The 17,116-nt window shown below is 41.7% G+C and overlaps 1 protein-coding gene across 1 annotated transcript in view; it reads right to left on the bottom strand.

Annotated features, from left to right (window-relative positions):
• Positions 1-17,116, bottom strand: part of LOC146857279 (uromodulin-like) — a 139,637-nt gene that overhangs the window by 11,579 nt on the left and 110,942 nt on the right. Inside the window, exons 9-10 of the mRNA XM_085647027.1 lie at positions 14,998-15,067; positions 11,973-12,005 (exon numbers count right to left, since the gene is read on the bottom strand). Coding sequence (XP_085503153.1) covers positions 11,973-12,005; positions 14,998-15,067 — 103 coding nt within the window. The remainder of the gene's footprint in view (positions 1-11,972; positions 12,006-14,997; positions 15,068-17,116) is intronic.

Raw genomic sequence — 17,116 nt, 5'->3', positions numbered from 1 at the left:
ACCAGCCAATTATAGGCCTATCAGCCTGACTGATTCTTTCCACAAGAATTTTGTAAGCAGGTGTTGGACCATCTCCAAGATTGGATATGTGAAGAGAGTGACTTATCAGACTGGCAGGCAGGATTTAGATCCAATGTGAGTACTGTAGATCAGATCTTTTGGTTTGTTTGTACTTATTGGAACAAAGTGATCATCGAGAAGGGTAAACTATATGTTGCTTTTGTCGATCTTCGATCTTCCTTTGACATGGTCCCAAGAGACAAGTTATGTGGAGTAATCAAGGAAATGGGTGTTCCTGCTCCTCTCCGAAACATTTTGGAGAGGTTACATGCAGACACTATGGATCAAGTGAGATGGGGGAGGAAGGGGCATTGACGGAACCCATTCACATAGACCGAGGGGTAAGATGGGTGCGTATTGGCACACACTCTGTTTACTTTACATACAAATGGCATTATGGAGTTCTTGAATAAGGATGGGTGCGATGCACCCAAAATAGCAGGGCGGAGGGCCCCTTAACTCTTCTTTTCAGATGAGACTCTGCTGATCTCAAAGTTGCTTCAGGGGCTCCAGCAGTTGTAGAATCATTTTCAGTCATTCTGTCTTGAGCAGGGTTTGGAGCTTATTAGCTCCAAGACCAAATGTATGATTTTTTCCTCACAGACGAAGATTCGCTGCAAGAAATGGATGTTTGTGGGTGGTACGCTTCTAGAAGCAGTGGCTGAGTTTCACTATTTAGGTATACAATTTACAGGAAACTTATGCTCGACCCTACAAATGAAAAGGGCACAGCTGTCCTTAGTTAAGCATAACAAAAAATACATAGAAAAACCATATCTAGAAGGATGGCTGCTGCGCTAGAGATCTACATTGTTGAGGCTCTAGGGGCAGTCTTATATGGCATGGAGCAATTGGGCTGCACAAAAACCAATCACTTGTCAGTAGTGGTACATAAATTTCTTAGATTCTTACTAAATCCCCCAATGAGTACCCCACTGACCTCCCCTTTATTTAGATTTGGCGCAGAAAAAAATCATTTATAAGACTGAGTACAGACTTCATATGTTTTGGCATCGATTATGGTCTACAACAGCCCTAGAATCTTACGGGGTGGGCCTTTCGCGATCTTATGTCTCCGAAATGTGTAAAGATGATCTTATGGCTCTGCACTGTAAAGGCTCTTCTCCAGCAATTAAGCCTTGATACATATTGGGACTCTCCGGAGACCATGGGTCTAATCTAAAAGTCTAATATTAAAGCTGTTTACTGGGGAACTGTTGCAGTGGACAATATTCAGAACTTTAAGGACTCATTGTCTGCTGCTTTTATTGATATTAAATCGACTCCATTGTATGAGAATACCATTGATGCAATTGCCCCTCCACTGGCATTTTTAGAAGGAAGTGGGACAAAGAAATGGATATGGGTGATGAGTCTTGTACTTGCTGTCAAGGAGGGCCTGATTCACTCAAGTATGTTGTGTTCTTTTGTCCCTTTTACAAAAAATCCAGAGTTAAATGGATAGCCCCCCTTTGCAGGAAACTGGGAATCAGGAAGCACCAGGAGGTGTTTAGAATACTGCACACAGATTCAAGCCGGATTGTGGTATTTTGAATTACCAAATTCCTGATGGCAATGTGGATTAGATATGTGAAATATGTACATTATAGTCCTTAAATGCCTCCCTTCCCTGGGTACCTTCTTCCCCTATGCTGCTAGTTGGATGCCTTGATGGTAATAATATGTCTTAGTTTTTATAGACGAATGTTATCTTTTATATGCTGCTATTTTAAAAGCGTTTTATAGATGAATTCTCATGGTTTTGTAAAGTTACATTTGTCTCATATGCTACTACTGAAATGGACTAACAAATGAGCATTTAAAGTTCCTTCTGTTTTATGTATTTAGATTTATCTGTTTAAAGAGTTTATGTTGTGCTATTGTATGATTGTAAGTGTTATTTTCTATGTAATACTTTTCTGATTTAAAGTGATCCAAATAAAGTCTTTCTGAAGTGAACTGTATATATATATATATATGTATATATATATATATTTATATATATATATATATATATATATTCACTTAAAAAAACATAGGTTTCACACACGTTATAGTTAGGAATTAGCATTTAAAAAACCTTGCAAATTCACTTACAAAAACCATAGGTTTCACACATGTTATAGTTAGCTGGACATTTCACTCGTAAAAAACCATTGAAATTTCCCCGTTATAGTTAGTTCAGATAACTATAACTCGCGCGCCCGCAATCCACTGCTCATGAAGTCACATATTACATCACTCATGACATGGTCAGTGGCATCACTCATGACATCACTGATGACATCATCCTTGTGATAGAGTGGCGATCGCGCGAGTTATAGTTATCTGAATCACTTGATTGCCAAATCCCCCTCTGTAACATTCTGCCGAGTATCGACTTCTTTTGTAAATGTACATATCATAACACAGATACAAATTATATCGTTGAACCAAATATTTCAAATCATACAATGAATTCAAAATCTGTTCATCGTAGTTCTAGTCATAAAGACAAAAGAGGGGTAACGCTCGTAAAGATACCAGCGCCATTTTATAATGGTATTGCAATGGCAATATTTATGCCTATATCTAATATTTATATGTTTAGCAATTCATGGTATATGCGACGAGTTTCTTTGTCATAATAATGTTCATGAACATGATTGATATACCATTCAAATCAAGTGATCTCGCCGTGTATCGGCTTTAGGCAATCACTTTCTTGTGACTTCCAGATCCCCCTCTATGGATTCATGCCAAATATCGACTTAACTTGTAATGTGCATGTCATATCGCAGCAAAAAAATGTTTAAAGGTCGTTGAATCAAATATTTAGAATCATATAATAGGTTTCAAATCTCTCTTTAAAACCCGTACTTTCACACAGTGTATAGTGCTGCCTATATACCTAAGGCCACATGGGCACTTTAGGCAATAGACAGCATGAGTAGTTTGACAAGTCACGATGAGATTATTTGATTTGAATGGTATATCAATTATGTTCATAAATAGCATTATGACATAGAGATTCGTTGTATATACTACGAACCGCTAAACATATAAACATTAGAAATAGGCATGAATACTGCTATTGCAATACCATTACAAAATGGCGCTTATATTTTTACGCGCTTTAGCCCTCCTCTGTTTCGATGACCAGAACAATGATGAATAAAAACATGTCGCTGGCGATTGTTAATCACAAACACTGACGAAGGACAAGTTCCGAAACGCGTTTGTTTGCTGTGCGTTTTAAATAAAGGATATTTGCTGTAATCGGACTCTGTGAGTGCTGATTTCCTTGTGTAAAGCAGGGGTTGGTAGCGAGAAAATTTATCGCGGAGCATCGCCGCGACGGAGCACCCGCCTAAAGAGTGACGCGCTGGTTAACGGTGCAGAGGAGCGGAATATATATATATATATAAATATATATCACTTAAAAAACCATAGGTTTCACACATGTTATAGTTAGCTGTACATTTCACTCGTAAAAAACCAATGAAATTCCACGTTATAGTTAGATCAGGTAACTATAACTTGCGCGCCCACAATAAACTGCTGATGACGTCACATATTACATCACTCATGACATGGTCAGTGACATCACTCATGACATCAATGATGACATCTGAAATTACACATTGTGGATTGCGGTCGCGCAAGTTATAGTTACCTGATCTAACTATAACGTGGAATTTCATTGGTTTTTTACGAGTGAAATGTACAGCTAACTATAACATGTGTGAAACCTATGGTTTTTTAAGTGAATTTGCAAGGTTTTTTAAATGATAATTCCTAACTATAACGTGTGTGAAACCTATGGTTTTTTCACTGAATTTGTACGGTTTTTTAAATGCTAAGTTATATATTTATTTTTTATTTTTTTTTCTGGTTTTTCACTTTGCACCCTGCGGGTAGGAGCTGAACGGAGCGCCCCATTAGTTTTGAAAATTTCGCGAGGATTCGTCAACCGGCGCCAAAGTTATTCAAAATAGAATTTTGAGATTTCCTATGGAAACACGGTCCTAACTATAACTATCTACTGGCGACCGCCAGTAGATAATATATATGTGTATATATATATATATATATATATATATATATATATATATATATATATATATGCATCAAACGCGCAGTCACAGGATTAAATGCACTTGCGTGATGTTATTGTATCCACTGCTTTATATCATGAATGAAGCTTAGATAAAAATTTTAAATATGTTAGTTAAAATCAATACGAAAGCAGGTTTATTTTCTCTGTTTTCTATATGTATGCATCACGTGTTCTGTGCAGAGTTTAAATAAGGAAAGTAATATGACACTCAACTAGTGTGAGAAAGGCCAGTGCTTCTGCCAAAAGCATCCCAATGGCTGTTTCTACCGGATTAAACATGGTGTTTTAATTTGATACTGAGTTGCGTCGGAGCCCGTTTTATTTTGGACGGGTTTTGGACTGGATATATATATATATATATATATATATATATATATATATATATATATATATATATATATATATATATATATATATATAAACAACGGACACCCATGAATACTCTGTGTTTGTCCTTTTCTGAGAGAACGCTGTTTACAAGTGATTTTTTAAGCAAAAAAAGGGATAGCCGGTACTCCGCCGGCGTGCGCGCCACTTTCCACGGGTCTCGTGGAGTCTGGAAGGAGTTTCGTTCAATATTGGATTAATTTGAGGACTCCGTTCAGAGACCGGCCCAACCACGGTGCAGCAAGACAGGAATTTACGGCTGTGACTCTGAGGATTGCGGCATAGTTGAGGTAAGCGGGGACCTGATTTCTTCCGTCCCTTTGGGGTGGGCGGGGCTGACACACTCAGCGGCAGCTGGGTGTTGTTACTCTCGCACTCAGGGGCAGCGGGGAGTCTGGGTGTACCGCGATTACCCATATGCTTGTGGAGTCACAGTCCGGCGTTATAATAGCAGGGAAGCTACAGTGTATTGGATGTTTGGATTATTACTGACACTGAGCTAATAGTTCCCTGAGTCGGGTGCACATTTGAGAGGGCAGAAAGAACCTAGTATTTTACCAGGGGGATTGACAAACCAGAGAGATTGGAATTGTCCTGTTGTGGGACAATAATGGATGAAGATGAGGAGCCGAGGGAAGCAGCAAAAACGATGTTTACCAGAAAGGCCACACTTACCACGATAAACAAAGAAAGTAATGGCCAAGTACATTCCAACGATGACAAACTCAAACGTTATGAGAAGCTTAAAAGATCTGAGATCACCAAATGGTGGGAGGCTACATCTTTACAACATTATATTGATCAAAATATGGTACCAAGGGGATTACGTATTTTTACCACACCGACATATGAAAAACCTAATTCCAAGATGCTGGAAGAATGGTCAACTAATTCCGCACTGAGTTCTAGGAGGATGCTAGAGATCCTCGTGAAGTACGCTTGGCTGGACAGAGAGGAATTATTGAAAGAAATTAAGGATCTAGTGGATGAACTTAAAAAATGCATGGACTTTGACAGCCTGAATAAGGTACTAACTACCATTAAGGAAAGACTAAACAAACATGAAGAAGATATAAAAGCGCGGAAAGAAAGGAAACTTAATCGCGACTATGAAGATTATGATAGTGGGCGGATTCTAACTTTTAGCCATAACTATGATCATCTATATAGGCAAGAACATCTAGAATTGGAACCGGCGACCAGCATTAACGAGAGACCAATTGCAGAAATTTCCTCAATTAGTGACAGTGAATCTGATGTATCAGTGCAGAACCAGACACCGTTGGGGAATAATAAAAAGCAACTGACTTTTTTAGACGAATACCGGACTCTAAGGAGGGGTCGGTTGACTACAAGAGGAACACCGGTACCAAAAACGAGGGGACAGAGGGGATGAGGACAAGGTCGAGGAAGAGGTTACGCAGGAATAGAAGAAACAGGCTCAGACAACGGTGGCAGAAGAGGCAGGGGCCATGGCGCAATGGGAACAAACAGAGCGCGCGCCAAAAGAGCGTATTGATGAACGATGAAATGGTGAATAGAACGATCATTAATCTATCAAAAATAACTTTGACTATGATTGAAAAAAGAACTCTCTGCCTTGGTTTATCTTTCTGTCCATCCTCACCCTCTGATTATGCCGAGGTGCGGATTGACGTATTTAAGTTTATACGTCAACTGAAACTATTAAAGTGGCATAAACTTAAGGGTACTACCAATGATCAAATTATGAGGGGAATTGACACAACTAACAGTTATGATTTTAACATCCAGGATACGGAATTACTCAGCACAGTGATTGAGTTAGGACAAATCGATGTTGGTGGGGCAGCCAGTGTTTCCTCTACACAACTATTAACTGAATTAGATATTGTTACAGATGCTTCGGCTGTCACACCTTTCAGATCAAAATCAACATTCATGCCCATCCTTCCCCACGACAATCTAGATACCTTCCATGAGGTTATAAGTAAATCTCTTGGAGAGACACGGCAAAGTAGAAGTAAATGTAAGAATAAGGATCAACATAATTTAACATTTGAGCAGAAACAGGCTCTAAAATCACTCATGGACGATGACAGTATCGTCATTCGCCCGGCAGATAAAGGGGGCAATATTGTTGTTCTTAGTCGGGAAATGTATCTGGAAGAGGCTGAGAGACAACTTAAAGACAACATGTTCTATGAACCTGTGAGCTATGAAAGATACAATAACAGTATTACTAACATCTGGGATCGTCTAACAGAGTGGAAACATAAGGGTATACTTACTTGGGAAGAATGTGGTTATTTAAAGTGTGATTATCCGGAACTCCCTGTTCTATACCTATTGCCTAAGGTCCATAAAAATACCACTAGACCACCAGGTCGACCTATAGTGTCGTCATGTGGGAGTGTAACGGAACACATATCAAAGTATATTGATAATTTTCTGAGAGACTTTGTGATGAATTTAGACAGCTATGTCAGAGACACTAAGGATTTTCTTAAAAAAGTAGAAAATTTAATGTGGGATGCAGACTCGCTGTTTATTACATTAGACGTGCAGAGTTTGTACACCATTATTGACCACCAACAAGGATTGACGGCATGTAGGACATATTTGGGCACAAGACATGTCAAATTCCGGGAACATACTCAGATGTTACTTGAGATGACAGAGTTCTGTTTGAACAATAACATCTTTTTGTTCAACGGCGCTCTGTTCCGACAAATTAACGGTACAGCCACGGGATCATGTTTTGCTCCCAGTTTCGCGAATTTATTCATGGGGAACTGGGAGCAAAACATTCGCTCTGATCCTACCCTTCAAGCTGAATTTGAACATGTGACAATTTGGCTGCGTTATATCGACGACCTATTCATTGTCTGGAAGGGGGAGGAGATTGATGCTGTAAATTTCATAAAGAAACTCAATAAAAACAATTGTAACATCGTATTAAGTGGGAACATGAGTAGAACTGAGATGGAATATCTTGATGTTAAATTACATGTCAAGGGCAACAAGGTTCTTATGACACTGCATCGAAAATCCACAGCAGGCAAAAGTGTCCTTCATGCCCTCAGCAGCCACCCTGAGACTCTCAAATGGAGCATTCCTTACGGGGAGCTGCTGAGGGCAAAAAGAAACTGTAACACCTATGATGCTTACCTTAGTGAAAGTATCAATATAACTAAAAGATTCAGAGAACGAGGCTATCCGAATTGGGTTGTGAAAATGGCTCTTAAGAGAGCAGAGAAGGTAGAAAGGATACAAACCATCTCCGATAATACAGTACTGGAGGAGACTGAAGAAAATAAACCTAGGATGATTCTGACATATAGCTCGGATGCGCAGGCCATTAAAAAGATCATGGCCAAGAACTGGGCGATCCTTAAAAATGATATTGTGATTGGCAGCAATATCCCAGTGAGACCCAGTATCACTTATCGAAGAGGGAGGAACATCAGGGACATGCTTGTCCATAGTGATATCACTACTTACCCCCCTAGCAATATGCAGGGTCTTGAAGGCTTCTTCCCTTGTGGCCACTGTAAGGCATGCTTGTATAGCAAATGTCGCAAACAGGTGAGCCACAATGGTGTCAACAAAAACATTACCCAGTTCCTTACATGCAGCTCCGTATTTGTCATATATGTAATAGAGTGTACATGTAATCTTTGGTACATAGGAAGCACCGCATGTATGGCCAAGAAGAGAATTTTGGAGCATACCCGGGCTATTACCAACTATGATCCAAAGTACCCGGTGGCCCGACACTTCAGGGAAAGACATTTTTCTAACACCAGGGATTTAAGTTTCATTATCCTTGGGCAGATAAATAAAAATCCAAGAGGTGGTAATAGAGTCCTCAAACTTAGGCAGAGAGTGTCTAAGCTCATTATTGATTTTCAAACTAAAATGCTGGGAGGGCATAGTCAGGAAGAAGAGTTGTCTATACATCTCAAGGAGTAATTGTATTCTGGGCATGCCAAAGTTGGCTCTCTGGACTCGTCAAACAATATCACAACTAACTTCTCATTTAATATCCATGAAGTGTATTGTGCCAAGAATGTTATAAAGATGTTTTTAAGAGTTGAGAAACTAATGTATATTAGAAGATCAAATGATTCTGGCTTTAAGCTTATATTAATATGCATTTCTTTTCTTTTCTCTGTTTCTTCTCTTTTTTATTATTTTCATTTTATTTTATTTTTTATTTTTCTTGCAGATGATGAGGAATGGCCCTATCACCAACATTCACTGCACATAGGTTTCCTTTCCTCTCTAGTCTATGGTCTGCAAGAGCACAGTTACGATATTGTCAAGGACAGCAGGATAGTGCACATTAGATTTGGTTACCACGAGTGCAGCGGACTTAGGTGAAATTTTTCCTTTTATGATCGCTTTTGACTAGAGACAGATGATATTGCTTTGTGATTACATGTAGCACTCTGAGATAGGTGATCCTGTTTAAATGATTTTTTTCCATTATATATATATATTGACCGTTTCCCCCCCCCCAGTTTTTTTCAAGTTGCCCGCCCAATAGGTTGACCACTTGGTAATACTGTGTGGGGTTTCTTGTATTGTTTACTCTTATAAGGGAACATTATTGTGCGTGGAGAAGACGTATATGTCTGAGTTCATGTGTATTTGACATGATAACTTTATTGACAAATGAGATTCTTGCAACCCACGCACTATGCGTGAGTGCTTTGTGGTCAATAATAACGTGCATAACGAACAGCTCGAATATTGATATAAGAGCCAGCGGGGAAAGTCATTTAGTGGTTGAATGATGAACACATGAGATCATAATAGTTCGTTTGACCAATAATGTGATTACATGATACAAGTGTATTAATAATTCCAATCGAGAAGGTGAATATGTATGGGCACATAGACATACATTCTTGTATACAAATGTATTGCTTATATTCGAAGTATAATACGTCGAAATACAACTTGAACAGACATTTAAATCCATTTGTGAATTTTGACAAGTACCAAATTTGAAAGTAATGCCATTATATGTAGTGTATACCAGAGTTAACACCAATCCAAGATGTCCGCTGTTTTGTAGACGATGTTGACGTCACGATCATTTCCATGGTAACACTACTTATGTTGCACTCTTTTTGCTGCCTCCATTCACGTGATCAAGCCTCGCCAGAGGTGAAACGCGTTGTGAATTAAACAACGGACACCCATGAATACTCTGTGTTTGTCCTTTCCTGAGAGCACGCTGTTTATAAGTGATTTTTTAAGCAAAAAAAAATATATATAGATATATATATAGTAAAGGTACAAATCTGTGGAGTTAGGTATAGAACATCTATAATTACTTACCTTTCGATATTGTGTGCACGGTATTTGATGCCCTAGAGATCTCTATCACAGTAGTCCTGATGCACAGCCAATAATTGACAGCGAGTTAGGATTAAGTACAGAATGGGGCATTTAAGGATGCGCCCTAAATTATACATTTAGGTATCCATAATTCAAAGAGGACTGGGACGAACTTTAAATGAGATCATCTAGGGATCCAAAGTAGTCATACTAAGGGCACGATTTATATAACAGTGGGCTGCTCGCCCTTCTGCGATGGGGGGGCAAAGTAAATTACTCTCTATCCATGACTGACAGACTGCCTGCCAAATTAATAAATGACCGCCAAGCAGGTGGTCATTTATAAAAGCATTGGCAGGAACCGCCATCATGGGGGTCCCGGTCAATGCATTTCACTCCTTGCGAAAGAGCTGCGTAGGCGGGATGGAGCCCTTTCTCAAACAGAATTCTTTTTTTTTCTTTTCAGAAAGAAAATCCCAAAGCAGAATTTTCCTTTCGAAAAGAAAAAATATAATGCTCCCTAGCCATGGGAGTCTTCTCCCATTGCGGGAGGAGCATTGTCAACTTTTTACTGTTCCTTACCGCCAGATTTTACCTGGTGGCAAGGAACAACAGAAATTACTATATGTCCGCAAATCTAAGTTGGGCGGGTGGACATGTATCCATTTCTCCTAGGGTGTAAGGACTGTCAGAGAAGTTTGTCCACGGCAGAATAGTTTGCACTGTTGCAAATCTGAAGGTATCCCCTCATTTAAATCAGACAGGCGGACCTTCATATTGACACTATGTATACTCCATAGCCGTTGCAGCGGGTATACATACTGCCAATATATAAATCAGGCACTAAATTATATTATATTAACATGTGCTCCATAAGGCAAAGGGAATTGGGATGAACAACAGCATGGGATGTTCATGCAGGGGATTAAATACCCCCATTTGTACATTGCAAGGATACAGCAGGACACCTTAGAGTTTATTGAGCATATAAAGAAGGTGGTGCATGCTGATTTTCATTATACCATCGTTAACCTATTGACTTGAAATACCTTTGCAACAAACAGTAGAGTGTCTTTTTCTCCATAAAATATATGGTCACACCATCATCTATCCGACAAACTGCATAAATCCTTGGTGTCTTTTTCATTCATATGAAAGAGATAGGATGGTTGCAAATCTAAATAAAAGTAGAATCTGTTTTGAAAATGTAAATGCACAAAAAAACACTAAATAATATGTTGCTAAAATATATTAGAATATGTTTAAAGGTTAGAAACGTGAGAGTGAATATTTATTTTCTGTGCTGATCTGTAACTTATTCATGGCACTATGTGTGTATCAGTTTTCCACTGTTCACTGTTCAGTTAAAACAACAACAAAAAATAGAAATTAGAAGAAGAAAAAAACTGTTCTCGTTTTCTTAGTTTAAACTGCTCTGTAACCTGTCTTTCACCTTCACAACTGACTCTGGCAGGAAGCCCTATATCATCACAGCTCAATGGTAATAACTTATTACAGTTGAATAACGACATAATTTCTTATTACAGGCGACTGGACGCATCACAACTAGACTGTAACAAGAAAATTAAAGATGCTCTTTTATTCAGGAATCGTAGCTTCCCATGTATTATACCATCAAATACTACATATTTAGGAGGGTATTAAGAACAGGCAGGGAATGTGTGGCTCAGAGGGTTCTACTATAACTCATCTATGGCGTATGGTCTTGGCTCCATAGTAGAATGGGATTTGGAAGAACCGCAGAATGGGATATGCAAGTGGTCCATTGTAAAATCACTGAGGGATCTTCTAGCTGAAGTGTAGAAAGCCACTGTGAATCCCTCAGAAAGTCACTTTGAAAATACATCTACACTTTTATGACTTCACAAGCTGAGGTCAGAGTGCAGACTTTCTTCTTGAAAAACACGACGTCTTGGCAGCCCTGGGTCTAAAGAGAATACTCAGTAACTCCAAGCCAAGCCTACTGGTGAAGAAAAAGGGGTAAAGCCACTGCCCCCCACCCCTAACCAGCATGGGGTCTCCCATAGAGAAACTTTACCCATTTTATATGACAATAAATGAATGTGTATATTACCTGTTTGGGGAGCGAAACTTAATGCAGGTATTTCTGTAAAAGAGAAGGTGAGACATGCATGATTAAGGTTTGCTAGGCTTTCCTTAACTTGGCACAATACATGAGACAAATACAGTGCTTAATTTGAGCTGGTGGTTTCTGGTGTTGGGCACTACACTTAATTGTCAGCACCGGCTCTAATGACAGTAAACCACATGATGGCGCTGTCTGTCTAATTTTGAGATGAGCACAACAACAATGTTTAATAAGTCAATATACATTAATATAAATAATACCTGGTGCTCATGCCATTCTTATAGCGTTGGGAGACCTCGAGTGGTCTGAATTGTCACACTAGTATGAGAGGATGGTTAGTAGTTGTGTTGGTACTATCACAGGCAGGGGCAATGGGTGGTGCAGGCTGCTGTGGCCTCTGAGAAAGGTCCTGGCACTTTTACAAATTAAACACTGGATAAACATTCAAAATATTTCATGGTTTCACATTACTTCTTCATCCCTTTCCATTCTCCTCTATTTCGGCCCTTGTTTCTATTTTCTGCTCTTGTTACCAGAATAGTAGTTTTATGTTTTGTTACGGTTTTGTAGAATGTGAACATAGCCAAAGCGGCAACATACAGACCTGGCAAGTACGTCCAGATTCTGTGCATAAACTGTGCCAAATATAGTGGCGAGAGAATATCCTCAATGAGTAACATGCTTCCAAAACATGAGCTACAGTTAATGATGTCTCAAACAGTGACACGAAAAGGCTTGAGTTGGTGTGTCTAAGCAGCGTTTGGAAATGTTATTATTCCATCACTGATTTGAGCCGGGGCTGTGCAGTGAGATTCTGGTCCATCACTGGTTTGAGCTGACCCTGTCAGTGAGATTCTGTTCCATCACTGGTTTGAGCCAGGCCTGTCAGTGAGATTATGTCCCATCACTGGTTTGAGCTGGGCCTGTCAGTAGGTTTCTGTTCCATCACTGGTTTGAGCTGGGCCTGTCAGTGAGATTCTGTTCTATCACTGGTTTGAGCTTGGCCTGTCAGTTAGATTCTGTTTCATCACTGGTTTGAGCTGACCCTGTCAGTGAGATTCTGGTCCATCACTGGTTTGAGCGGGGCCTGTCAGTGAGATTATGTCCCATCACTGGTTTGAGTTGGGCCTGTCAGTGAGATTCTGTTCCATCACTGGTTTGAGCCGGGGCTGTCATGTGCAGTGAGGTTCCATCCTGTGGCAGATCCAGAACAGGGCCTGTTTTTAGTGGTGATATTCTGTGCTATGACACCTGGGTCTGTGTTGTACAGTCAGATTCTGACTCATAACTGGAACCCAAGTAAATCCAGACATGTTTCAACTATCTTTAATCTCTTCAGCTGTGGAGTTACTGTTCGGTGGCGGCTGCCGCCAGTCTAAAGTGGTAGGGTGGCGTGGGGGGGGGGGGGATAAAAATAAAATAAAGGGACTTAACTGCCGCTCTGCCATTTCTCCATCCGGCATAGAATACAGCTGGGTTGAAAAAAAACAAAGTGTGCATGCCTCTTTAGCTGGCCCAAGATGCTGGCCAAACCAGCATGCGCACTTACAGCGCCCCCCACCACTTCTCCTCTCTGTCATGGCCCGGTCCGGGCCCAGACTCATCGGCTTTGCCACTCAGAGTACAGTGATAAATAACATTTTAACAACATTGTATTATTATCATTATATTTATCTGCTGACTCTGAGCAGTGGGGTGACGCTCCTCCTCCATTATGGAGGATCCGTCCCTGATGCTTTTGTTTTCGTCAAGAGGGAACGGAATCTATCGGATTGGTTTGGACTGTGTCTTTTGTGATGGGGCCAATTCTGATTTGCATTTGGTTGGTCTCTAAGGGCATAGAGAGCAACATTAAATTCGCATGATGTGGTTCCCTGAGTAATGCTCAGTGACACTGTGCCACATGACAGGCTCTGAAGTGGGTCTGTAATTAAGGGTGGGCGTAGTGGGCGTAGTGGGGCTACGTGAAGCAGCACGTAGTGTGCCCAAATCTACGCACACTACGCGCTTCGCGTAGCCCCACTACGCGCCACCCGCCACCCACCCACCCTACTTTTAAAAGATTAAATTAATGTGTAATAAAGCAAATTAAAGGCACTTACCTGACGCGCGGCGTCTCCCGGGGCTCCCTCTTCCTGTTTTTCAATTTTCCTGACAAATGCGCATGCGCGGACGCCCGCGCATGCGCATTTCTTGCGAGAAATGCGCATGCGCGGGCGTCCGCGCATGCGCAATAGTCAGGAAAATTGAAAAACAGGAAGAGGGAGCCCCGGGAGACGCCGCGCGTCAGGTAAGTGCCTAATTTCCTTTATTACAAATTAATTTTTTCTTTTAAAAGTACGGCGGGCGGGAGGCGGGTGGTGGGCGGCAGGCAGCTACGCTTCGCCCACGTAGTGTGCGTAGGCGCTGCCTGCTTCGCCTACTTCGAAAACTGCGAAGCAGGCAGCGCTACGTACACTACGTGGGCGAAGCGTAGTGTCGCGCCCAGGGTTATCTGTAATACGTATTTCCCTTGTTTCAGAAGTAGGTCTTGAGCTAAACCTCTGATACAAATGCAATAGGCATATGTCTACTATATCCATGGGCACTGAAATACTACAAATATGAGGCTGCGGTAGATTCTGTATAATTATGCACTTGCCACATAATAAATCAACTGTTGCATAACTTGAAGATTTTAACAAGAAAAACTTGTCCTAGGTCAAACAAATCAAATGTTACTAAGCCATGCTCTCGCGTGCTGCTGCGAGGCAGAAGACCCTTTGCTGGTCATCTTTGAGCTGTTACTTGCTTTATTTATATGTTAAACTGACATCAATGATGTGAAACTTTTCCCACTGTTAAACCGTTAAAATCATGAAGTAATATGGCCTCAAAACATGCCGCATTAAGCTGCATAATTTGCCTCTACTTAAGTATAATTTAGTCAACACCACCTCACAATTTGGACCTCCCATGCCTCATAATTCCAGTGGCAATGACAATAGTTTCATTTTATAACGCATGTTACCTGATATCGCGTATGGACCAACACCAATAGTTCCTGAACTTCCAGCGCTTCTTCCTGCAATGTTGCCACACTAAGAAAAGGAAAGAGACGATTACCTCATTTACACTGTCACAGAAAGTAGGAAGAGCAAAGAGGGCACAGATACCTCTCTATTTACTGACAGAAGAATGTAAGGTGTGGGAAATGCCCTTCAATCCCCTCTAATACTGACATCGTAACATCTGTTTGCAATGTGTACGTTTACACCTAGTGGGAGAATCTTTGTGCTGAACAGCAGATGTTCATTGACACCCAGCTCAACTGTACTTATTATCTCGACCTTGGAAAGATGGAAGGCTGAGAGAACCCGACACAATTCGAAACTGTGACCTTGAGGTCAAGTACAGACTTCTGCGGTAGATGCAGTGGTCCACTGAGCCACCAGAGCCGGTTACACAGAGGAAAGGCAGCAATCAGAATAAAAGAACCCTATCTTCTCATTATTGGCACAGAATTAAAGGGAACAAAGAAGAGAGAAATGTGGGGCGTGGCTTGCCGAGCTGTAGGATGGCCGCCTTCTGAAGGGTCTCTGCAGGCCAGGTCTAACTATCCTCTAAAATCACTGCTTTAGCGTGGAATCGATCGCTACCGATGAGGGCTACTACACTCTACCCTTTTCTGCTCTGAACGAGGGGCGTTGCAGAGGCGGAACGAAATACCAACAAAGCTACAGAGCCTACCTCATCGTTGCCTGTACGTTCTGGGAAGCCACCGCCATTTTACTGCGTGACCACAGTAACGGGTGCGGCCTCCCCATCGCCTTCCCTGCCTTGGCGTCCAGATGGAGCTTCAACAATTTGACTGCGGTGGTCTGTTTTGACAGAGGCTGGGCGCCTGCAAGTGTCGCTGTGCTGCTGCATCTGCGCGGCATCGACTGGACGCCTGCAGGCGCGGGCGAAGCGGCCTGTGGTATCCTTGCCCAGCCTTGGTGGCCACTGTTCTGGTGATGCCTGTTCCAGTGGATGACGCCCGCCATTTCAAGCTGTCTTACGACCAACATAGGCGGGCTAAGATAGAGCAGGCTCCAACTGGCAGCGGTCGGCAGGAATCTTAATTGGATGGCGCAATGGCCCCTGACATTAGTGAAATGTTAAGAGACCTGCAACAGTCCCTCACGGCCACTCATAATAAAATAGCCTCCCTGACAGATAGGTTTGATCGCCTAAAGGAAAAGGGGTCCAACCATGACGAACGGTTTGAACAGCTGGAACAGCGAACCTCAGCAGTGGAGGACGAGGGTAATGCAATGAAGGAGAAGTTGCTCTACATGGAGAAAGTGCTGGAGGTGATTAGTAATAAAAACGAGGACTTGGAGGCCAGGTCCAGGCGGAATAACATAAGAATTGTAGTTATTCCGGAATCCACTGCCATGTTCCTGAGTTTAGGGCTATGTTGAAGAAATGTTGCATGTCCTATTTGGGGGCTCCCTATTGAAGGTCTGCATTGTAAATCGAGCTCATAGGTCACTGGGTCCGAGATCTCTGCCTGATGCTTCAGCTAGACCTATCGTTGCCCGCCTCCTGAACTATAGAGACAGAGATATAATGCTCAGACTTTCACGGGACCAACAGTCTGTATCCTAGAAAGGTAACACCATGGCATTTTACCCAGACTTCCCCCTAGCAGTACAAACAGCGTGGTGAGATTTCATGCCGGTGAAGCGATCTCTTTAGAAGACTGACGACAAATACTCACTACTCTACCCAGCGAAGCTGTGCATCTTTCACGCCGGCAAGACTTCCCTCTTCACTGACCCAAAGGGTGCTTCCAAGTTTGTATGGGGCATCCAACCATCTAAGACAGATACTCGATCAGAGCAGGACACTGACGAACGTGGCTGCGCCAGGGATAATGACTAACTCTTGCTGGGTATCAACGGCCGCTGGGGGAGGCTTCCTAACTGTGTCAGGCTGCTTGGGCCTGTTGCACTGGGAGTTTGGACCTGATGGACTTGTCTTAATGCCGCCTAAATCTACATAGCTGTGCGTCCCCAATGAGTGGGCTTAGCCGGCCAACTACACCTTTTCCTTCTGGCAACCTGGCTTACCTGAGCTGGAAAGTGCCGGGCACCTGCTAATTC

The sequence above is a fragment of the Triturus cristatus genome, chromosome 3_2 (genome assembly GCF_964204655.1).
Source record: "Triturus cristatus chromosome 3_2, aTriCri1.1, whole genome shotgun sequence".
Classification (NCBI taxonomy): domain Eukaryota; kingdom Metazoa; phylum Chordata; class Amphibia; order Caudata; family Salamandridae; genus Triturus; species Triturus cristatus.
Note: the sequence above shows the minus strand (reverse complement) of the source record. Positions and strands in the feature narration are given on the sequence as shown.